The sequence below is a fragment of the Aquila chrysaetos genome, chromosome 8 (genome assembly GCF_900496995.4).
Source record: "Aquila chrysaetos chrysaetos chromosome 8, bAquChr1.4, whole genome shotgun sequence".
NCBI classification, from domain to species: Eukaryota; Metazoa; Chordata; class Aves; order Accipitriformes; family Accipitridae; genus Aquila; species Aquila chrysaetos.
In genome coordinates this window covers 13,658,062-13,682,969 of record NC_044011.1, presented here as the reverse complement: position 1 = coordinate 13,682,969, position 24,908 = coordinate 13,658,062, and the positions used below count along the sequence as shown (strand labels likewise).

General features: G+C 45.3%; 1 protein-coding gene across 4 annotated transcripts in view; it reads right to left on the bottom strand.

The window, feature by feature from the left end:
• Positions 1 to 6,216: 6,216 nt before the first annotated feature.
• Positions 6,217 to 24,908, bottom strand: part of UST (uronyl 2-sulfotransferase) — a 182,088-nt gene continuing 163,396 nt past the window's right edge. The window contains exons 8-11 of one of the 4 annotated variants that reach the window (XM_041125382.1): positions 21,406 to 21,685; positions 15,261 to 15,320; positions 14,157 to 14,711; positions 6,217 to 13,185 (exon numbers count right to left, since the gene is read on the bottom strand). In XM_041125382.1, the coding sequence (XP_040981316.1) occupies positions 14,690 to 14,711; positions 15,261 to 15,320; positions 21,406 to 21,685 (362 nt within the window). In that variant the 3' untranslated portion in view covers positions 6,217 to 13,185; positions 14,157 to 14,689. Of the gene's footprint in view, positions 13,186 to 14,156; positions 14,712 to 15,260; positions 15,321 to 16,955; positions 17,328 to 17,973; positions 21,686 to 24,908 lie in introns of those variants that run through there. The other 3 variants (XM_041125381.1, XM_041125380.1, XM_030023109.2) reach the window with 3 other exon arrangements.

Below are 24,908 nucleotides of genomic sequence, written 5' to 3'. Positions count from 1 at the left end.
GACACAAAAGTTGATGGTTTCTAACTCCAGGGACTGCACGGAACTGCATGGATGATTGCCAGGCCCTGGTACAAATGAGTCTCCACCTTCCTTCAGCTGCCAGGCCACAGGCTGCTTGCTGAACGTGATGGTCACAAACAGGCAGGTGTCCTGGCAGCATTTCCTCCTTCCTCTGGGTAGCATTTGCTCTGTAAGTTTATAATGGTGGTCCTCATCTCAGTAGTTACTGTCTTATGGGCTGTAACATTCTGGCATTCAGAAGAGAGATGCTTTCATTTTCAGCAGAGAAAAAAACACTGGATCAAGGCAATATTTGGTCAGCAATCTGCCATCTTCATCCTCTCAACCATCCTCCCGTCTTCCTTGAAGAAGTTCTAGTAGCGAACGTATCTATCTCAGTGGTTTGTGACGGGTCCGAATATCCCACCACAGAGACTCCCAGAAACCAACTCTTTACAAAGAGAAGCAGCGCACAACTCCTGTTAGTACCACTACTACCTCTGAGCTACAACATCAGACCTTGCAAATGTGATCCTTAGCTCCTCTCCAATTTTTTTGCCACCTACCTCAAGTGGCATTTTGTTGCAAGCAGATGTGAAAGGCTTTTGAACAACACATGGCACAGTCCAACAACCCAAGTGGATTTGCCTGCACTCCACTCAGGAGGCTGGGGAGCATTCTGGTCCAAGGTCTTATCCCTACTAGCAACATCCAAGGGTGGAGATCAGTGGATCAGGATGTCAACAGAGCCCATATCTTTTGCATTTGCACCTACTGATGACTGTTAGTGCCAGCTGGAACTTGTGGCTGAGCTATCACGGGGAAGGACTGACATGCAGCACCTGAAGGGAAAGGTTTCATGATCCTAACGACAAAACCATGAGTACAGCATCTCATATCCAGACGGGGTATGCAGTCTAACCCAAAGCAACCTTGAAATATGGACCGTCCAGGTCAAACCTTTATGTCCAGTGGAGACATTCATGAAATCACATGTCCATGTACCCACACACTACTAATAAAACAGCACTAGTTCTCAGATAAAACACTACACTGAAGGAGCACCCTTTCATTATGCTTAGGCTCAGAATGTTAAAAACTCCCCAAAAGATTTAAATGTGACTCATATACTGTTCAAGATCAGTTATCTTGTCATTGGCTATTTCTGTGTTGTAGTGGTGGTACCACTGTTGCCACTGTGCGGTGCACAGTGCAATTGCTGAAGACCTCTTCTATGCTGCTGTGAATTGTAGATGTTCTGTGCTTGGGAGCTCACTTGCTAGGGCATGCTGCTGAGCCCTGGCCACCGAACCACCCAACAGAACTACATGTATTTTAACAGAAGGCAAACTGTTCAAGCTCTTGAGTTATCCTCTCTCTTTTGTGCCCCAGGAAAAAGTGCTGGTTTACATCTCATTTTCTCCAGTCGAAGAGTGTGTTCTGCAAACTAGCCTCTGAGCACTTCTGTTTTAATCACTGCTGACCTCCAAACCCCAAAGTATTCACTCAATGGATATCTGAAATGCTTAAGTGAACTGCACCTAGGAGGAATGCAGGTATGGGCACTATATTCCAGACTACAGAATATTAACTGGTTTTACCCAGCTGCCACTGGCAATTTGGTTTTCATCACTCAACATCTTTGCCTCAGAAGAACAAATGCACAAATTGAATTTTGGCAATGTGCACCAGAGCCCCATTCTAGAAGACGTTTATTAGCTATCTTACCAGCAAAAGAGCAGAAAGAGGCTTTTCAGAGCGGTTGCATCCTGTCCTCTTGAGCAACCCTTGAGTCATTATCTCAGGATCTCACATTTCAAATAGTGTACTAAATGAAACCATTCATTAGGAAACTGGCAGTCCATGGTCACCTTCTGATATGTCTAACAGGATTCTCAGAGTGGGCAGGCTTAGTGAGTCTGTGGTTTAGATGGGGGAACCTTTTTCCACAGCTGTAATAGACCCATTCTGATAGTGAAGATCTGTCTGGACTGCCAGTATTTTCTTGGAGATACAGGCTCAATATTTTCCTTACAGTAGTGAAGAATTCCCTGTTAAAGATTTGGAAAGTCGTCTCTCCCTAACATCCTGGAGGCTGGACTCCCCTAATCCACCTTTACCTTGGATGGCCTTACCACAGTCTGGTGAAGTGCCACCACCTGACCAGAGTTTCCCAGGCACGGGGGAAAGCTCGTCTTGTCCCAGTGCTAGCAGACCATTTGTCCTGGAGAGACCTGGGGAGCAAGGAGAGGCCTGCAGTGCCCCAAACCTACCGCTCTTCTCAGACAGATGTGCTTGCGAACCTGAAGCCTGAGAGAGACATCTGGGTCTGTCAACCTGCAATGAGTACTGATGTTCTGAGCTGCAGAGATAGCTCCCATTTCTCTATATAGCAACATAAACTAGTAGGAAAAACTGGCCACTCTCCACAGCACCGCATGCGCTTTAAGAACTGACCTGCCACATGCATTGAACAGCTTTGTCACTCCACTGCCAGCCACCACCCTCCCAGCTGGGCACATGTCAAATTGTTTCTGATGTGAAAATTTTTCTCTTTAATTCCTCCTTATCATTCCCATCCAAGCCTGTGGTCACACCATGCCTTTTGTCATCAGCTTTGGGAGAAAACGTGGCAAGGTAAGGAAGATCAGCGGGAGCTGACGTCCTGGCTCCTGGATTACCTGGAGTGTGCCGCTTGGTGCGAGGAAGGACTTTGTGTCTTCCTTCTAACTAGGCAAAAATCCTACCTACTGTAAAAGTAGCTGCAAGGGAAGAAGTGCTCAGGTGAGAGGCAGTGCTACTCTACTACTGCTCCTGTGCCAGGGACAGCAGCCGGCCGAGGGCACGGGGAGAGCAATGGGAGCTGCCAGCACGCTGCATCATTTTCAGCTGAGGAGGTCTCTTCCTCAGGTCCTGCACAGCGATCTCTTTGTTTCCAGAGTAGGTGCAAAAGTCATCATATTTTCTTAGCGCTGATTTTCATAAGGAAAGGGCTTTATGGAAACCACATGCAATTGACTTAAAGACTGATGCTACCAACACCTGCCATTCCTATTTATGTCTATTTTTAATATCTCTTCACAGAATGCTGATGCAGCACAATCTCTATTCTATAATATCCTTCCTAAAAGCTGAATTTTGCCAAGAAATTTCACACAACCACATGTAGAAATAACCAGATTAAATCTCCAGCAGAAATGGAGGAAGCCTTCTGTGTACTTTTTGGTGGCTTGAAAGGTTCTATCTGACCTTAACCCCCACAGGTGTGCCAGCATCTTATGAAAAGAGAGGAAAGCTCACAACATGTTGTCTGCCCACGGGCACACTCTGATGCATAGAGCATGCCCAAGCCTCTGACCACTGCAGCTCCTCGCAGCGAACGACAGATTTAACTGCTTGGGAATGTGCTGAATTTCTCTGTACTGATCAATTACATCCCACGTGCTGTGAATGACTGACCTCTTGAGCCATTAGAAGCAGGACTGCACTGTTTTCCTGCAAAGGTCAACACTAATTCTTTTTCCCAACCTGAATTCCAAATCTTGACTACTAGCCTACACTAATTTATAGTAACCTAAGTAGCAGGACTCACAAGAGTGTTACTTTTAAATTAAAAAATTTAAATGTGAGTGAAATAACCTGTACTTGAGCTACAGTGATACTAGCAGCTTATTAATGCTACGTGAATGAGATCCATGCAATGCATGCAAGTAATCTGCCTCTTTCTTCCTGAGAAAGCAGCTTTAATGCATTCTTGTGTTAGGTATTTGTTGAAGACGAGACTTAAAAAAACCCCTGAGCTATTGGGATCATCTGCCTCAGTACATCTGAACTATGTGATTCCCCTTTCCTGCTCCTGACAACGGAATCTCTTTTGCTTGTTACCCTCACTTTGTTGCCACAGATAATTCTATGTAGCTTTTGGATATCAACTGTGGAAACCATGCCAGCTTCTCCAAAGTAGGTTTTGTTGGCAGCTTGTCACAATTCAGTGGTGACACGAAACTCAGTTTCATTCCTGCATTTTGGAGCAAGTTAAAACACTATTTGATATTTAAGGGGCCTTTGTTCTTTAACACATAGCTGTTTGCCATTGTACTTTGGCAGCTTCTTTGGACACCAGCACAAGAGGGTTGTTTCTGTGGAAGGCTTAAAGCCCTGAATTCCTGCTTGTTTCTGCCATGCCATGGTGGAAGATGCTGTTGGGCCTTGCCATGTCTGGGTGAATCTGACACTTGCTAGGAGCTCTGGCTCTATAGCTGCTGCAAGCACATGCCCTTCTTTCCAAAGCCCTTTCCAATCCTTTCCCCCCTGTGCTTCTGGCCCATGTTCAGACTCCTTCATATATCGCCCATGTCCAAGAGCACTTTTTAAGCAGCACCCAGGTGACCCAGGCCCCCAGCTGCCTCTAAGGTCTGTAGAGAGGCTGGTGTGACAGCCCTATACCTCTTGGTTTAGTTTCTCTCTCCCACCTTCAAAATCCAGGCAGTCCTGCTCACCTCTCTCTCTCTCTCTCTCTCTCTCTCTCTCTCTCTCTCTCTCTCTCTCTCTCTCTCTCTCTCTCTCTCTCTCTCTCGTAGTCACCTATCCCCACCTCAGGCACACCATGCTGCTTCCACGCTCATGGTCTCTGGAAGGACTGGTAGCAGAAGTGCATTGCAGGGTGTGCTCCCCAGCAAACAAGAGAGCTGATCCCACAGGGCATCCCTCCCACCACATGGATCGGATGACAAGAAAGAAAAACAAACCGAAACCCTCACCTCTTTAAGACCTCCACCCTGCAGAGACAGACCCTGCCCAGGTCCTCCCTCCTGTCATTCCTGCAGGCATGGAGACATGCTTCCACATAGAGAAGTGGGAGATAGGGGAGATAGAGGCTAATGGAGAAGGAGAATCAAAGCCCTCTCCTCCTGCTCAGGAAATTAATTCTGTGTATCACGGAGGCCATGAAATATGTGCCTCTCAAAGGCAGACATTGCTAACCCATTCATGCCTAAATCAGGCCCCATTACCATACACCAGATCTTTCTGATATTCAATTTATTGTACCAGCTTCTGCTTCAGTAGGGCTCTCTGAGGTCTCAGATGCTGGCAAGTTGCTCTTTAGTACTCAGTGCCATTGATGCTTACCATAGCGTGAGAGATGAGCGGCTGCTCTACCCAGATCCCACCTCACTTGCATTTCCATAGCCACGTCAGGAAAATTACAAGCAAAACAGAACACCTTTCAGCACAAAGTCCTTTAGTTAACAGGCGACCGTAGTCTTCCCGTAACATCTGAGCAAGAGACGATCACTGACACAACCGCTTGGGTGTTGCCTCTGGAATTTGGAAGGATGAAATCATCACACGTCCCACCACCCCACTCACTTTGAGACATTTCTGACTAGGCTCATATGATGTGGTTGCCTCCAATTAGAAGGGACCGGGATCAGTGATTCAGGAGGTCACATCCAGTCCTGCAGCCCTTAAATAGTATGGAAAGAGTTAGTCTGAGGTTGCCAGTAGAAGGCAACGATAATTGTTAAAAATGGCTCAGGGCCTGGTAGTGTGTGACTAGGGCAGGAGAGGGGAGATTCTGGTCCCAGCTGTTGCTTAACTCAATTAATGAGTTTTGGCAAACCTGTAATCCCACTGTCCTCTATGTTCCAAGTAAGTTTGTCCTCTGGGAGCAATGGCTCTTCCCAGACTCTGTAAGGCCCTGTGATCTGTGTGTATCATTGACTCACGCTGGCTACTGACAGTCAGTCTGGTTCGGCAGCAATATACTGATTGACAGAATGATTCAGTGTCATTAGAAGTGGCCGGCATACAGTGTTGTACTATATACAGTTTTGCATCAGTTGTACCTACATGGAGATGGATGTACTCATCGCGTACGTAACTATCCCTTTCCTGCACTTGAATTCTGTCCTGGGAACGTCTCCTTGTAGGATGCAACAGGCACCGTTGCATCTTCTGGTCCAACCCTCTGCGGGGCAGTTACAGATTCAGGAGTATGCTTTTATAATGCAGCTAATTGGTTGGGAAGGCTGCTTTAAGAGCCTTTGCTCCTTTAAAAAAACAAAAGTCAAGCAGTCTGACTACCACAAAATAAAGCCCTTCCTTTCTTTCCCATGTGGGAAACATTAAATAACATCCTCTTGTCCAAACTGGGACAGACCCTTGCACACCTTGGGCACAGAGAGCCTCAAAGGAACTTTCTTACACAGGGTGTTAGACCCAAAATATTTATGCAGAAATATGTTTATGGATTTGTTTATATTCACACATAATTATGTAGCAGTGAGGCATTTTACAGGCTTGTCCTCTCTCTATCTCCAACAAAGATTGTCTTTAATGTCTCAGTGATGTACCAATTCAATGTTTACATCCCTTTTTATTATGAAAGCAATTGTATGGTGTTTGACAGCAATATTTCCTGTCTGTTATAAGCAGCACCAACAACTGATTTTCATTTCCTTAAAGAAGAAACCCACATTTGTGTTCTCTGAAGGCAAAAAAATGTATAAAACGTGTTTCCTGAGGAGTAATTTCTGGGCATGATGTGATGCCAGTCTCGAGCCCTGATGCTGAAAATTGTTGTTCTGTAAGTTATTACTGCTAGTTCCTCCTTTAGCCCACAGATGAGAGTGCACGTACTAATAACTCAGCAGAATAATACATGTGGTAAGATATTCAGTAATATTCAGCTTTACCCATGCATTCTTTCTCCTCTGTTTTTGTACAGAGTTTCCCTTCTTCTTACAGTTAAGCCTGGACATATTTTTCTATTTTAAATTTTCCAATGATTTGTACAAGAGAGTATTAAATTGCTAAAGGGCATATTAAGATTACAGCTCTGTTAAACTTGAATGAAGCAATGCAAGTCTGGAACGCATTTAATAAATCTGCAGCTTGATAAGCAAACTTTCTTTGCCGAATCTGACATTCCTTTGCACTAATCACCTACGTGAAAGAGCTGCCTGTAATTCTTTTATTCTTTTAACTTTCTTACCCCAGGACTAAAACCAGCTGCAGGCCTCCCCTTCTCTTGGCACCATATAATTTAAAACCCTTTCCATAGCCTTCAGAGGAAGGTGTGCAGGAGCTGGGCGCTGCAGAGCTGTCCACACAGCCTCGCTGGAGCACCCCTCGCTTACATTTTTCTAGCCTTTTTTTTTTTTTTTTTTTTTTTTTTTTTTTTTTTTTTTTTTAAGTTGGAGAATGAACACATAGCATGCTTAGCTCTGAGGAGGACTCACAGTGAGTGTGTGGAAGTTGTATCAAGAAAACACCTATGTCAGCGAATGCAAGGGGAAGAGATCAAACCAGGCCACCCAGAATTGCCTGGGAAAGCTTGGAGACTTAAGACTGATTTTTTTTTTTAACCTTTTTTTTCTTTCAGTTAAAAAGCCTGCATGTCATCTCCAGGGTGATTCACCTCCTTAATTTCAGCCACAGGGCCAGCGGCCGTTGGATTAGGCTCCATGAGGAAAAGCTTGCAAAATGTGAAACCATTACAGTGGCGACGTAAGGTGGCAAATCAGTTTGATGGACGACAACTCTTCTAGAAGGCTTTGCATTTCAGTTTCTGCTGGTGGTGTATCCCCCCACTGCGTCTCTCCTTCTCACTCGCTGTACCTTCTCGCCTCACAGAGTTGTTCTGGCCTATTTGCTGTGTGCTACGCTTATGTTGACCATATTAAATGAATTAAGTCGGGAAGATTATGAAACCCACTTCAACAGAGATTTCACCCCTTATGAGGAGTCTGTATAAACTCTCAGACCTGTTGATAAAAACTGTAAAGAGAAAAACCTCCAGGCCTCTATGATGAAAGCTTCTGCTTTCTCGTATCGTATGATAAATAGCCTTATTATAGTCAACACTTCTTGCCTGTGATAGCCTCTTGCATAGCCCTAGACTCACTCTTGATCCTAAACTGGAGGGGAAGGCTGATAATGGCAGAGCATGTACACAGCTACAGTGCTGCCGTGCTCCTGGAAGAGCTCCTGACAACTGCTTTATCCTTAGAGCTGCACCTGTGGCAAGTCAGTGAGCTGAGAAATTCTCTGATGAGATTTAATTCCTCTATTTAACGTCCCCCTTCGCAACATCTCGTAGTAGCTTCATTTTAAGTGATGTGAAGAATGACAATAAAACACGTGAGCGCTGTTTTTTCTAGCCCTCCAGCCAACAACGCTTCACAAAACAGAAGCACTTTTCTTCGTGGAAGTCTGTCTGCTAGAAGATGCTGCAATGGCTGATGTTGCAGGGCTGGCAAGCTCAAGGAGAGTTTCTTTAGTCCCTTGACAGCCGTCAATCAGGACAGCAAAAATCATGGCTGCTGCCTGGGGTGCAGCATGGTGCAGTCGTGTCTGCAGGGACTCCCAATTCCTCCTCACCGGGCTGTTAGCAGAATGACGTTTGTGCAACAGCCCATTTCTCACTGCTCATCCACTTGACAGTCTGCCCAGCTGTGAGTCACTGTACCCAGGTAGAAGCACAAGCACAAGCACTCAGCTTCATGCCCAGGAGGAGCTGGGGAACAAGGGAGGAGGGTGAACAGGCAAAGGAGATGACGGGGTGCCTGCCAGGTAGCAGGCAGGATAGGACACAACCTTTTATACAGGAGGAGAGAAGGACAAATGGCGACAGCAAAATGGTAGCTGCAGGATTGATGGTTGAGTCCTTGAGCTTAGCGAGAGGAAACTGGGTGTCCTTCTCCTTTAACATGAATGTACAGTAAAGGGCCAGGACAGAAAAGGAAAGCCGGTCTGTGTGAAGAGGGCAAGTACTGTATTGACAGTGGGAGCACAAGGCTCCTCATGCTTTTCTGATGACACGTTTCAACCCAGATCAAGCTCTTTAGGAGCGAGCTGCCTCATGTGTCACAGCCCTCAAATCCTTGGCCTCTGCACTGAGACTACCAACGAGAATGCCAGCTATGATGGTGGGTTTATTTTCACCAGACTGAATGGACTTCCCTCTCATTCCACAGAGAGCACGAGACAGCTGTAAGTTAGCAACAGCTTTTCCTTGGAGAGGGGCCCGAGGCATAAGATTTAAACCACCTAATCTCTCTCTGTGCCCGTGTCCCAGGATCTATGTTCTGTCCGGACCAAAATAGCGAACAAGGAACCACGGGCGAGTTCACCTAATGATAATTGCCCGTACCCTGTATGGTGCCGCTTGCTGGAGGAGAGGCAATAGGAAGGGGTGAAAGTATGGGGGGACGGGACACACGGACACACACAGGCTCCTGTTTAAAGCAAGGTGCTAGGAAGAGACCTAGGCTCCTGTTCTTAAGTGCGAGACTGGGTAAGCCATGTGCTTCTAAACGTGCCCGGCAAAGCTGGGATTATAATAGTGAACGATCTCTCAAGAGAGCGATAGGGTTTAGGCTATTCATCTTTTCTGAGCTTTGATGTCACCAGAAGAAAGGTACCGTCTGTGCAGAAGTTTAACTTGTTCTTCCCACTGCCAAAAGTCAACGGGAATATGTTTTTGCAGGTCTGACGTTCGTTCGGCAAAGATTGTTACAGCCCCAGCCCGGAAAGGACGTTTCACATACTTGGTTTCTTTGGTTGGCTCTTGAAAGCGAGCTGTCTATTATCATTTCAGTATGCAGCAAGGCGCTCCCTCTCTCCTCCAGCAGCGAGCCCGTCCTTGCTGCCATCTCCAGAGACGTGGCCACTCCCTGGCCTTCCTCTTCTAATACCCTGCCACATTTCACATCATCTCCCGCCTGTAACCTCTTGCCTTTCTCGGTGCCTGGATGCTCGCTGCCTTCCAGAACCGTGTGTTTGGCAGCCCCGGCTCCGTCCGGGCTCTCTCGGGCTTCTTCTGCCGACAAGCCGGTCCTCCTCCTCCTCCTCGCCGGCTGCCCCGGGCTTGCCGCGGCCCTGCAGGTACCCGGGGCCCGGCAGCTGCAAACGGGAGGGAACGAAGCAAGCCGGGGGTGCTGCCGGCCCCGAGCCGCAGCCGAACAAAAGCGCTAATCCGAAGCGACACCGCGCAGCCAGCTCCGACGGCGAGCTTCCCGGGGTTGTTTGGTGACCGGGAGCCAGCCCCGGTGCTGCTCCCCCGGCTCGGAGGCCGGGGCCGGGGCCGGGCGGCGGCGGGGGCTCGGCGGGAGCGGGGAGGGCCGCGGCCGCCGCTCCGGCTCCCTCTAGTGCCCGCCCGGCTCCGGGCCGGGGGACAGGCCCCGGCTGAGCCGGTACGGCTCCCCAGGAGAGCCCCCTCCGAGCCGGCTGCCGTTCTCTCGGGCTGCGGCTCGGCAGGCGGAGGGCACCGCCGGGCCTGGGCCGGGAGCGCGGCTGGGTTTGTCCCCCGCTCTCTCCGGGCGGGAACTCCGGGGAAAAAGTAAGGGTCCACCCCCAAAACAGAAGAGAGGCTAAGGCGGAGAGGAAGACCTTCGCCCCTGGCGCGAAGAATCATTTGTTCGCTTTCCCCCGCTTCTCATTATAGAAGCTGTTCTTCCTAAAACAGGATGTTGGGCCGGGGAGAGGTAACATAAACAGACGCATTCTTTGAAAGCTTGCCGCCCATATTTGCGGAGCACGGGCTCCGCGTTGAAATGCGGAGAGCCATGAGGTGTGGGAACAAGGGACCGCAGCAGCAGGAGGAGGAAAAACCCTTCCTCTGAGAAAAGCGAGCCAGCCCAGAGCCTCCCTCGACTTTAGCACTTCTTTTTGGAGAAGCAGAGGGCACAAAGTTGAGATTGAGAGGTGAAGAAAACCCTTAAACAAACCTGACATTGACCAGTTGCTAGAAGAAAGCGTGGAAGAGTATTACAGGCAGCCTTGCTTCCTTTCATAAATGTGCAGTATTAGTTAATTTGCACCAGCAGTGGCCTTCGCTGATGAGAACCAAAAGGAAGAAAGGATCCCATCTCTCCTCACCTCCCCTCAGATCGGCTCCAGCACCTGAAAGGCAGTGGCTTCCAGGGTTATTAAGCATTTTCACCTGGAACCCATCACTAGGTCTGGACCCAGGTTGAATCCCTTCCCTGTTGCTGTGTGCTCCTGTCTTTTATCAGACGTGGGCTTTTCATGAAGTCTGCCTACAGCAGAGGGGCAGGGAGAGCGGAGCCAGAGAGGCTGTGACTGGCCTTTCTGCAGCTCCCTTATGGATATCCAGCTGCTTAATAATACCTGCACTGGGATTATCTATCCTTGCCTCCCCTTGTACAGCATTCTGCTCCTTATACTTCGCCGTGCATCTCACCTCTTTTCCGGTTTCTCTGCTCTGGTCTCCAAACTTCTTTCAAACTTTATAGAAGCAAAACCCTTCTGCGTTTCGTGTCTAAAAACCCTGTGGAGCTCCAGAGGGCCGTAGTTAAGTGTTTTGAAGCTATATGCACATACCTGTGTATGTTCCTATACAGTGCAGAAACCTAACACATGCTAACTGCATGTAACTGTAGTGCCACGGTGGGAACTTGCCATGGCTGCGTGTGCCAGCCCCGTTTTGCTCCACTTGGTTATTTCAGATTGCAGTTCCCTTTAGGGTGGCACCTTCACGCAGGCTCTGTTGGCCCTGAGCAAATAGCGACAACCATTTAGACAGTCTCCAAGCCTGAAGTCCCAACAGCTAATGTGGCGCTTCCCCAAGAATGAGCTACCAAGTCCCCGTACAAGCTCCAGGGCTTGTGCACACCGTTTCTCTGCCAGGTCTCCTCTTGAGCAATGCAAATGGGAATGATGAGTAAGGGAGCAATACCTTTTGACTCATTGGACTAAAGCAAACTGCTTTTGGAGCGACGGGGTGGAGAAAGCAATGGATACTTGGGTTTGGCTTGGCTTACTATTTTTTCTAAAAGGCTGTTCAATCTAAACTGAAATGACTGGCATGCACTGGAGGGCAAGGAAGAAGAAAAAGCTAGCTACGCCCAGCCATCGAGCACTGCAGTCTAGGCTGCCTCAGCAAGAGGCTCCTGCAGTTTAAGCTGCACTCATCCACTTCTTGCATAAGGTTTCCTCTGCATATGAAGCATTTTTTTGGTTGGTTTCAATTGCAGCATCTACTACTCAGTTGAACATGAACACTGTGAGGTAAACACATTATTATCATTACTATTAGTCATTACTATTACTATTTGATCCTAAATGGTGACTGTAAGAGGAGTCTTCCAGGATACAACGTGACACTGCCGGCTTCACAGTACATCAGGCCTGGCCAAAACCTGAAGGGATATTTGGGGGAAGGTGGGGATTCCCTATCCTGTTTCAAATTACTTTTCACAGCTCACTATCTGGCAGGAAAATGAGGAGGTTTTCCCCATGGAAAATTTCCCCATGGAAATTCTCAGTGCCTCCTTTTTATTTCCAGAGGAATACAAACCAGTGCAAAGTCCCCAGGTGGTTTAGAGAGCTACATCCCGCTGCCTTCCAGTGGTACCTGGGCTCCTTGATGGTGCCCGGGACTGACACTGAAGGAGGGAGGTGGAGGCTGAAGCACGCTGGGCAGTTGCACCTCAGCTGGATTTTGAGTGGTCTGGGGCACTTGCCGCTGGGATCGGTGGGAGGCAGAGGAGCGCAATTCCTGCCCGTAGAGACTGCACGTAAATCAGGCAAACGGCGCAGGCGTTTGGGTTTGCGAAGTCTGGCTCCACCGCAGCTATTGTGATCCCTGTTATTCAGGAATTCTACAAAACCGTACCAATTCTCATAAAAGTTTTGCAGAGTAGATAAATACTACACTCCGGCCTTCGCGGCAAAGGGAAAAGGAAAGCTTTAAGCAATTAGGCCAGGCCACACAGCAATTCGGCAGCAAGCCGGGCCGCCTGCTGTGCGGGGCTCCCGAGGCAGCCGGGCCGCTGCGTCCTCTTCTGCCGCCGGCGACAGCACCGGCACGGCTGCGACAGCCCAGGCAGCAGCCGTGAAGGGGGCCGGGGTGGGGGACCACGTACATTTTTTAAGGAAAGAAAGGGCCTGACCTTCCTCATGTTAGCAAGGAGCAGCAGCTTGCTTAAAAGATGCTGACCTGTGGCTAAATGCGTTTTCCCTGGATTGCTCCAGTAAGCTTTGCTATCTATTTTGCGCTTTTCTATCTGTTTTGCAGAGAAGTTAGAAGCTCTTAACTTCGGTCAGAGCTGTTCTTGGCCAAGGTTTTGGCGACGCCTCCGTTCCCTTTCCTGTCAGAGAAATGGGCTGGGTCTCATCTCGCCTTCCTTGCAGGAGCCGGCTGCCATGGTGCTCTACCTACAAAAGATGAAAATGCTTTAGGCTCCTTTGGGGTGACTGGTACCTGCCCGTGAGGGATCAGAGTAAGTTTGAGAAGAGCCCCCTTCCCCCAGGCAAAAAGAGGACATTCTCTTTTCTTTCTGAGAAGCAAAAAGCTTTTTTCCTTTGACTCAAAAGATACTGTTTTGGAAAATCAGAGCTGACCACATAATAATTCCATCTCCTTCTCCCAGTTTTGGAGTGATAAGACATGCACGATGCTGCTTGACACTGTGATATTTAAAAGACAAAGTAGGGGTCAAATTTGCTGAATGTTTTCCAAATTCCAGTGAGGTTTATCACAAAGAGCCCCATGCACGGACCCAACTGGCGTGACTGACAAGGGCTGGATTGTGGAGTCACTAGAAAGCTCAGTTTCCAGCCACTGCTGATGGGCCAAATCACATTCTTTGGGGCAAAACCTGCTGGAAAGCTACAGTTATGCAGAGACCCCAGGGAGTTTTCACAGCAGAGTTTCTGACAAGAAACCCCATTGTGAAGAGCTGGGTTTTCATGCTTCAAGGAGCAACTGTCCTCTATCAGCACCGTCCTGCCTGGGTCTGGTGAGAAACAGCCCGGAGCTCAGCCCGCCGTGGGGTGGGCAGGCAGGCAGGAGGCTGCCGCTCTCCCTCCCTTGCACCCTGACATCTCCCCTGGATTCCTCCAGCCTCCTTGGAAGAGGTGCTGCCGGGCTCTCCTTGTCAGCTTTCTGTCCCAAGAAGCACAGGAAGAAAGGTTTTTCCCACAGCAAGTGCTGACAGGACTAGCACGAACTTGTCCAAGGGAGATTTGGCAGAAATGCCCACCAGCTAGCTACGACTGAGAAACTGGCTCCGTTTCTCTCGCCCCGCTCAGACACCGGCCTCCGGGGCTGCTGCTGACACGGAGCGTCTCTGCTCACGTCGGAGGACAGACGCTGCGGAGACTTCTTTGCACCCTGATGCACTCACCTGCCAGCGCATTTCAGCCTCCTGGCCCGAAGCCAAAGGGGACGGATTTGGCATTGCTAAGCCTCAGTTATTTCAACAGAGACAGGCCGGGACTCGCCCTAATACTCAGAGCAGAAACTAGATCTGGAGCAGGAACGAAGCTGACACCTGCAAGGTGGGCTCAACCTCAAGAGCCTTCCCCCAGTATCAAAGTTTAGAGCAAGGCTCAGCAGCTCATGCTCCTCCACAAAGCACGGGCACTCGGACAGAGGAGTTTGGATTATGTCCACGTTTGCTCAATCCTCCTTAAGATGCTCCCCAGAAGACGTAGGCAAACGCTTCAACGATGTGTACTGTCCAGGTAAGGGAGGGACTGGGAGGAGATGACGGGAAGCACCAGATCTCTCAGCCGAGAGGCATACACCCCTGTCTGACAGCTGGAGAAGCCTTCTGGTTTATGGATACACCAGACAAAACCAACTACTTGGTGAGCTGAGCAAGAACTGTCTTTTCACTCCGTGTCGGTGTAGGTTGCTGAACAGTAAGGCATTGCTTCATGTTGTGGGTTTCCAAGCACTGTGGAAAACCAAAAGAGAACACAACTTAGACTACATACATGAACACTGGTTTGATGACTTTTCAGGTAGTCTACAAGCACCACATATTGCAGGAGAAAATGTGACCATATTCTTGCGAATAGCTAAATTTGCAAGATGTGACTTCAGCTACCCATCTATCTGCTTATCTGCTCTTACTGCTACAGAAATCACCTTTCCCAAACACAAATCTGCCTTGCAGCCATGCCATTTCTGCAGGTATTCATTGTGCAACTGAGCAGGTAAGACTAGGAATTAATCTTTGTCCCAAAGGGACAAAAATGGTCTGCTGAAGGGCTAAAAAGTCATTCATATTGAGGAAGTTACCTGAAAAGTCTGCAGAGTTTTAGGAAAAGATAAGGGGAGACAACTCCATGTAACTAAAGTTTTCCATGGCACTTGTTTTGCCTTCTAAAATCTAGGACTGATTTTAGAGCAGGAAAGGAAGTTCAAGGATTAAGACACTTTGCTAAATTATAATCAGTGCTTTTTCACAACCTTCCTGTGTGACATTGGGAATATCACTTACCCACTTGCTGTATCCATTCCCAATGTATGAAATGGGGATAACAGCACTTCTTTACCTCCACTGTGGATCAAAAGGATAAATATATTAAATAATTTTCCAAGATGCTCAGACAATATGGTTAGTGAAGAAATGCCCTACACAGACTGACCTTGGGAAACACACCAAATATGGCCTATGGTTTGTTCAAATACAAACAAATGGAGAAAGTGAAAATGAAAAAGGCTCGCGGCTCTTCAGTGAGGCATAGGTGCCTCATTGCCTGCTGGTTCTTCTAGCACATCTCTCCAGCATGATCTTGGGAATCTTGTCATCTTTGGGCAATCAGAGACTAACGACTACAGTTGATTTGCCTTCCCTGAGCTTACCACCACACAAATTAGATTGGAGGCTCCAAGAAGAGAAATTCCCATGTGCCATGGGAAGCCATACCCTGGGCTGTTGCTCTTGTGTCTGCCACAGACTTTAACCACCTCTGTTTCTTTCCTGCACCCAAACTGGAGAGAATCATGAGTTCAAAACTGGGAGATGCAACTGGCCTTTGCTACCTGACAATGATCCCATGAGCCCTGAGGTTATCCGAAGTCTCCCGTATCGCCCTGGCCTGGTAAATGAAAACTGCAGGAATGCCTTCCCTTGTGGCACAGGAACTAAAAATTACTCGGCCCAGAAGCAGCACCACCGTGCTGAGAAGGATTCGTTTCACTCGGCTCATTACTTGCACTCAACCTGGAGAGAGGTTGGCTGAAGGATCAAATCTATGTCTCAGATCAGCTCCTGCACATCAGGTACAGGTATAGGCTGTATGCTTACACTCTGCCAGGTTTCTGAGATAGAGTAGCAATTTGGAAGTGCATGGATAAAGCCCCCCAAAAGCTAACTTAATACAAATCACAAATCTGAAGCAGCATTTGATTTTGAAGCGTGGTCTCAAGTTTTCCAGATGAGCCAAAGCCATAAAGAGAGGAAGCAGTCTGTGTAACGCTTCTGCTGGGTGCTCTATATTATCTTAGTGTTTAGACCATTATTCTTAACCCTGAACAGCACTGCCTCCATGTACTCCTGCTAATCTCTACTTTTCACAGCACCAATTCCCCTGTGGTGTAGCAGAATTCTTTGCCACCAGCCTTTTTGCCCATCGGATCCAAAGAAGGGAACAGGATGGCAAAAGTTTGCATAAAGCACACTCCTACCATGCCTGCCTGACAGCAGTGGCATTAACTTACCCTTTCAGCCACAATCAGTTAAATACAAAACCAGACTTGCATTCTTCCTTTACATACTCAGAAAAGGAAATCCACATGTTTATATTCAAAACCCACATTCAAATATACCACTGGTCAAATCTTACCATCTTACGGTGTCTGACAGGCCAAATCTGTCTTTGCAGAAAACCTCCCCCCTTCCCCATACCCTGTTGCCCCTAGAACAACCTTCCACCCCATCTCCAGGCTCTTCTAATATGACAGCATCAGACATCGATGCTGGGACGCAACTGTTACGGTGTGCTGGTGCTTCCATTACACACAGCTATTTTCTAAAGCTTACAACTGAGCTTTGAAGTTCACTTCATGCTGCAGCTTGGTGTCCAGTACCATTTCGGGGCAAACCGAAGAAAATGTATGACAGTTTTTCAGTCGCAAGTGACACATCAGCAACTGAGTTATGTGGTTGAGATTTAACTTTTGACCTTCAAAATAAGATCCCTTCCATCCACTTCTAACATTTTGCAGGGGATTTTTTCACCCCCCAATGCCTGTTTCTCATGGAGCTGCCTTCCAGCACCCTTCCCACCATACCTGTGGGCACCTAAGCAGAGCCTGACTTTGCAAACGCTCCCTTGGGACAGACAGACCCTGCAAAAGCGGTCCCAGTGATTCCAACACCACTAGACAGGCACTTCTTGGTACCACGCTTGGTAACACCTTTCTTGTTTTTCCCACAGAGTCTGTGTATGGAGGTCTATATGTAACAACGCTCAGTTCTCTTCTCTGGTCTTGGCTGATGCAAGCAGATTGATCGACAGTGTTTTTATATGTTTGCTGAGCTCTTTGCAATAAAGGCCGATTCCTTAAAAATAAGACAGAAGGAATGCTGTGGTATTGTATTACAGTATTCTAGCTCTCAAAAATGCTGGTGTGTTGTTTTAGGCTATGGTCTAACGTCACAGATGTTCCCTTTCTGAAAATGGAGGGAAAGATCAAAGCACCATTACCCTTAACTGGGAATTACAGGCTTTTATTTTTTAAGAGGATGTAGAGCTTTATTCTTTGGTGGACGATGTTTTTTCATTTGATAAGAGGACCCAAGTTGGCGTGTGGTGTGGTTTCCTTTGTTAGTCAAAACAATCTACCTTTAGATTAAATATTTTTATTACATGAAGAATTGAAAGGAGGAAGAATTCAACAGCTGGAATCCACAGATCTGTTCTCCAGTATTTAGAATTTGTGGTTTTGTTTGTGTCTTTATGATACTACGTACCATTCTATATTATAACATTAAAACAATTCATCAAAGGTCCTATGATAAAGAATTGCAAAGAAATTGAAATGCTTCAAATATACCATCAGTTTCACATACCTTCAGTTCTGCCAAGCTACTTCTCTACATATAGGTAGAGAACATTTCAGATACTCAGACTTAGCCTTGCATCATCAGCACAATTTATATAGAAGAGAATTAAACAGGAACAAAAAACCCGCACCATTTGTCATTGTCACTTGAAACTTAAGACTAAAATTTATTTTTTCCAGAATGCTGCATTTTAACAATGGTTGATTCTCTCTTTAATGTGAAAGCACTGACGTTTCACTTACATTACAGCATCACTCTGGGCTATTGGAGCTTTTATACCTGGCCATCAAATACCACACCTAGTAAAATGCAGCGTATGGGGACCATGCCATTTCTCTCCTGGATAAAACGTCTTTCCACTTAGCAGCCACAAAGCACATGAGACAATGTACTTCAGGATACTTACTGCACATCTCAGGTGAGTAAAATAATTCTGCCTTCACTCTCACACCTTCAGACAGTTCAGGACATAGAATAACCCAGGAACAACCTACCCCAATCTTGCTGCTCAAGTATGACTTTCAGATGATAAACTGCCGTATGCAATCCTGTTCTGCTAGGTGCAACTCCAACATCTTACCCACAGCTGCTGTACCCAGGCAAGAAAACTAGTGTAAGCAAGCGGACTATGGCGCTAGGAAGAAATGCACAAATTTTATTTTTTAAACATCACTGGACTGAAAAATAAAGAGTCATATGGCTTATTTATACTTCAGGAGATGGTAGTGAATAAGTTAAAGAATATTTCATCCCAAAACATACGTTGCTTTCATTTATAGCTAAGCTAATGTACACATATGTTTTCTTATTTTCATAATTGTCAAGCACTCACCTTTTCCCCCCCACAAAGATTTACAAGTACATGCATGGCACTTCCTACAAAGCTGTCATGGGCTAAAGGCTTACAAATGATTTTTTTTTTTGAGTAAGAAATATCCGTCAGACCAATAGATAATCATTTAAATCCAACTTCTTCCTGAGCAACTTAAAATTTGGAATGTGCTGAAAAGTTTCAATAAATAAGTCAAAGATTAACCAGCTTAAAACGTACCTTTTAACAATTAAGTAAAATATATTTCATGACAGACAAATAGGCCATAGGACCAGGAATCTTAGATGCTATGTGCCAGATAAATTTATGAAGTACCATTCAAGGAGGAGAGGCCAGGTTGATTGTTAAGAAAAATACAACAACATTAAAACCTAGCGAGTAAATCATTAAACAGGTTTTGTATTTAGGTTATAAGTAGTGATGGCTGAAGATACCATTAAATAAACAGATAAAAACAGACTTTACGGTAAGCAGCAGTAAACTTGCAGGAAGGGTGAATGTGTTAAGTGACTGATTATTCCGTTACAACGTTGGCAATAAGGATTTAAACAGAATTTCAGAAAGGTGAGAATATTAGTTTTCTTTCCAAAATATAACAGCTCCACAGTGTGTAAACTAATCATTACTCTTTCAATGTAATTTCATAGAAACCACTTAAAATATACAATGCAGCAGATTCGTATTTTAGCTAATATGTTAGTTGTTATCTGTGCCATTTTCAGCTTTCTTTAACGTGCTCCCCCACGGTAGTGCATTGCTACCACCAACCTGGCATGTTAATAATGAGAACAGAATCTTCTACATAATATTTTCTGTAAGTTAACATCTTGTCTTAACACGATTATGCTTCTTTATTTTCTTTCTCTGCGTGTAGGTACAGTAAAGACTGACTGGTGATGAAGATGGACCATAATGTTTAATGGCTCTCAGCAGGCTCATGGAAGAGGAAACCCTTGGAAAGCACATTCGAGCTTAGCCCAAGTTTATATGCCTCGTCCATCACAAAATAACTTTTGCTTGTTATTGCAAACCGAAGTATGACCTTGCAGATGGCAGACACGCTACTGAGGCAGCCACAGAATAGGAAGCAAAAATTGCCTGGCAGATGTTTGAGACAGGACGCGAGTTAGACAGAGGTGCATCGCCCCTGATGTGTTACTGGGACTCATCCTGGGAAGGAGCTGCAACTCCTCGGCCCTGCTTCTTGCCTGTGCTCTAGGACAGGAATTTATTGCTATTATCCTCTACTAGTCCAGCCTCCTCTGGCAACAATGGTGCACAAGAGTCCAAAGCCACATCAAGACCCCCAAATCCCCCCCATTCTGCAGATGGCCAAACAGCTCTGCCCATTGCTGCCTGCAGGTCTGTCACTTCTGCATCACCAGTCCCGGCAGGCTGTTGAATAGCCAGCAAGCCTGCATGTCACAGGGAACCCCAGGGACACCCACCTTAAAGACAACAGCACGTCACATATTAGAGCTATTCCCCTTTCCCCTCTCAGCCTCCACCCAACCTCTTTCTAGTGTTTGCTGATAATACGTGTAGTGATTGACAAGGGTAACTTTCACAGTGACTCTCTTAACAACGTATCATTGAATCGGCTTTGGTTTCACAGAGCATATCTTCTTTTCTTTGTTTTATAATTCTGAAATATTGCAACTAGAGAAGTTGTGTATGTCCATATTGTTAATTTTACTTCTAGCCATGCTAAAGGCAGGCATCTGGTGTTTGTGCTGGTGGGGCAGCTGCATTCAGCTTCAAATGTGAGCAACTAAATTCTGTGATTGCAGAAAAACAGGTCATGCTTAAAAGGAGTTCCAGATCATCTATGTTTTTTCATGAATGACTTCTTCTGTATCTCTTTGGATTTGTGACCCATAAGAAGAATAAAAATCTACAACTACCCTTTCCTGAACACAAAACCCATACGCTGCACCTTTTCCTTCAGAGTGTAATAGAGTCGTACTTAACTGCAGAAACCAAACTCTACCATTTAGGTAGCCCTGCCTTGCACTTTTCATCTGTTGTGGCCATTCACTGACTTGGTAACTTTTTCCACTCTATGAACTAGAACGGTTTACCAAAACCATCTGGTTCTTGTACCTTGCCTTATGTCCACTAATATTAATTTGCCAGAATAGCAGCCTCGCTCCTCCCACAGAGGGTAATTCAGAAGCCATTATCTAGCCCCTTTCTGAGCCTGTTATCCTTGGATGTGCACAGACACAGCAATGGCTCTGACGATACCACTGGCATACAGTGCGCTCTGGGCAGAAAGAGGCACTCTTCCCAAATGGCTCACTGCCCGCAGTTCACATTGCCGGTAGTTAATGCCGCAGTGTTATGCAATGAGGACTTGTTTCTGGAGAAGGAGAGAGACAAGAGTCTGTAAAATTCACTTTTCAAGACCGCCTAATCTACTCTTTTACGTTCTGCAGGTTCCCAGAGGACTACTGTATACTCCAAAAGTTATTTTGTGATAGACAGTAGATAGATACTTCTCTCTTGAACTATGCTATAGCAAGGATGCTATAGAGCCAACACCGTATACTGAATCAAACCTGCAAAACCAGGTATCTCCCCATGGCCCCAGCATGTGGGAATGGTCTCTTCTGTTCCGTTTCAAATGCTGCTGCGCATTAACTCAGTTCCTTAAGGAATTACTTTTAATAATAATTAAAAAAATCTTAAGAAAGCTGGAGGGGTCACCAGAAGAGACAGGATAGCTCTTCCATCCATCACCTTTTATAGATATCCTCTAGCCACTTTTCATCATCTTCTTCCTCATCATCTATTGGTTCCTCTGTTTCCAGGGGAGAAGGAATGAAGAACTCAGGTCTGGGACGTGGTTTCCTGATATGAGACTTCAGTCCAAACTTGCGCTTCAGCAGGTGGAACTGTTCTTTGACATAGTAATAAAACTCATACTCGTATCTCATGCGTTGGTAGAGGATCTGTATTGCTTCTGGAGAGGGGACAGTCTTTTTCACTGTCACAGTCAGATTGCCAAGTTTCCTATGTTCTGTAAAAAAGAAAACAAGCAACATGGTGGGTGCTGATTAATGAGACCAGACCTAAACTGTTTTTTAAAAGATTAAGGCATGGCCCTACTGCATTACTGATACAAAAGAGCTCAATCTGCCTCCTTAATAATGGATTTACTTTTAACAAGAGATGAAAAAATATAGATGTTTGAAGTTAGACTTGCATGTTTAAATATGGCTAGTTCATACACAGCATTTGGTATTGCATGTAGTCACTGAGAATCTTAATTGGCAATGGTTATCTGAAAATGCAAATTAGGTCATACCAATTATGAGCATAAACTACATGTACAGAAACCCATAACCTTGCCTAGCTTTGGAAATTTTGCCTGATGCATGTGAAGCATATATCCAGCACACAGCTGAGCTGAACTAATCAATTATTTCCTGTGTGGCATACTACGCTGTGGCTTTATTATTGTTCAAATCTAAACAGAAATTTATCAACCTGAATCCATCCCAGGCTAGCACCGAAGCATTGCTGGCATCGCCACATGACACCTCAAGACTGAATGTGCCCATTGACTTTCTCATCCTGTTATACCTGTTAATTAAATTAGACTCATCTTCCTGTCGTGCCCTGGGACTGGAAGATTTCAGTATGTTTTTCTTCACCTGACAACTTTTGCTTTGGTAAACTGAAATAAAACACCTTTATTGTTGATAAAGAATTAGAGTTACTAACAAAAATACTGAATTGCCTCTTTGCCTCCTCTCTCAATAGATTATTCTACCATTGGAGAAGAATGTATTTGAACAAGGTGTAAAGCAAACTCTCAAGGCAATCATTTTGCTGTTTTCTACCAGATGTCAACAGGCTGCCAGAGAATCCTCAGAATTTTCTTCTTCTCCAAGACAGAAACGTAACTGAAAGTCAACTGTGAAGAAAACAACAGAAAAAGCTGGAAGTATTGACCTGTAGCATCGCTGTATCCCCCCTAACAACTACAGCTTCTAGGAGAAGTGGAGATGAACATTACACTGATGAAGTACTAGCTTCTATAAATAGGTTTTCTGAAAGCTCAGTGCTCCAATCCAGTAAGCCTCACGTGTTACTCTGAGAGAACGTGATGCTCATGGAACTGACTGTAATAGCCTCAGAATACACCTGGGTCCAGACACGGCAAGATGAATGGGCTTGCATGGAAGCAAGGAGATGCTAGTTAGACGTTAGTAAAAAACCTTTTTTCATGGCAAGGATAGTTAGGCAGTGCAGTAGAGCATACAAGTTAGAAAAGCTGTATCGCTGGAAGATTTTAAGAGCAAATTAATCGATTCTCTCCTGAAGGAAGCCACTTGACTAAGGGGCATCTTAAGGACATCTTCCATGACTCTAAAACCAATAGATTAATTTTAATCTTGCCAGTCCTTACTTCACTTCCTTGCTCTTTGCTGCAACAGCAAGGTCTGCAGGAGAACTGCGTTTTTTTGTTCCAGGATAATGTCTTGGCTTCTGCTGCTCATTCTTTCCTTAATATTTATATCCTCTATTTGTGCTGCCTCGAATGCCAAACAGAAATCCCCGTATTCTGCATGACCACACAGATAAACTGTTGCAGTGAAGAAGAGCTCGATTTTGATATAGAAACCTAATTCTTATTGTAACAGCAGTTCTGCAAGTTGGAGGATTTCAAAGGGTCGGGCCATGAAGCACGGCAATAAAAAAAACCTTACAAGGAGGAAGCAGACAACAAAGACCATTTCATGTTTCCAGCTGGTTCCCAGAGGCAGCAACCACCCTTGCTTCCAGAGGGAGTCCCTGAATCAAAACGGGGTTTTACCACGGGCAGAGTTTTGCTCACATGAGCAGTCCAAACTGAAGTCTTCTGAAGCATGTGCCAGCAAGGCTAAACACATGCTTAGCAGCTCTACAAAGAAACACATTTTCACAATTGCTTACACGTAAGGCTAAGGGATGGATCAATGGTTCCTAGTAGCAAAAGTGAGCTGTTCTTGGGAGTCCACAAGCAATACGTTCATCCAAGAGAAATAATCAAGAATAACTTTTTAGGGAAGAGAGGAACTTTAAGCAACGGCAAACCCATTTATTTCAAAAGGTAATAAAAGATGAGTAAGTCCAGCTAGCAAACACAACAGCACTGATCTTTAGACAAAAAGTTGGTATTATGCAAGATTTGAAATCTTGAGAAGTATGACAGGAGGGTAGAGCACAGCTATGTGAACATGAACGGCTTTCTTTACATTTTAAAAGATTGATGTTCATATAGCTTAGGGTATCCACACCTATAAACACTGCAATTTTCAGACAATGGACACACCTTTTCCTACCTCAGAGTAAAGGAATTAAAGAAGAACAACTGAGAACCACACATTTTAGTAACACTACATGAGACAGCAAGTGCTGCTGTGCTGGACATTCTCATATTCATTTGACTCCGTTGCATCACATACATCTGGTGCAGAAGAAAAAATTTGTATCTGAAAGAGGTATTCTCCCTCTCAGTTTTGCTTACCAATTACAGCAGAGTAATCTGAAACGTAGGAAGAATATGATACAAAGAGAGAATAGGTTGACTAGCTTACCAAACGTAATGCTGTTCTAAATCACAAAAAAATTATTTAAAGCATTAATTCTATTTTGAATTTGTACTTTTAATTCCTTCTCTAATGGAAGACTGGTTTTCATTAGTTGGTAAAAATTAAAACATGCTGCTCTGTAATTAAATGGAGCTTTTACACCAAACTTTGTAGTTCTTTACACTGAAATCTGTCTCTACTCATATATCTGCGTAATTAAACAACTTGGTACACAGAGTTCTTTGTTCTTTAATTTTAGCGATGTATGGCGATATATGCTCTATACTTACTGACTGTTCACAGTTTATCAATTTGTATAGTTTTGTTTAGACAGGAGTAAAATGATGAAAATATACAAAAAATGAATTAAAAATAAAGAAGCGATCTTTAACATGCTGTCTAGCAAAAGGGTAGAGGAAGGATCATGAAATGCTTGGATTTAAAATAGACATCAGCATGGAAAGCACTACCTGTAGCTAGTGAATGGTATGAAATATTTTTGGTGAAAATATTTGGATTCCCAAGAGCTTATTCTCTTCTACACCACCTTTAGCCATAGACTGGAATAGATTAACAAATGTCTCATCTTTTTAAATTTTCAGTCAGTTGTTCCAGTTGCCATCGATGGGTATTAGATGAATACACTCCAGGAAGGACCCTGTA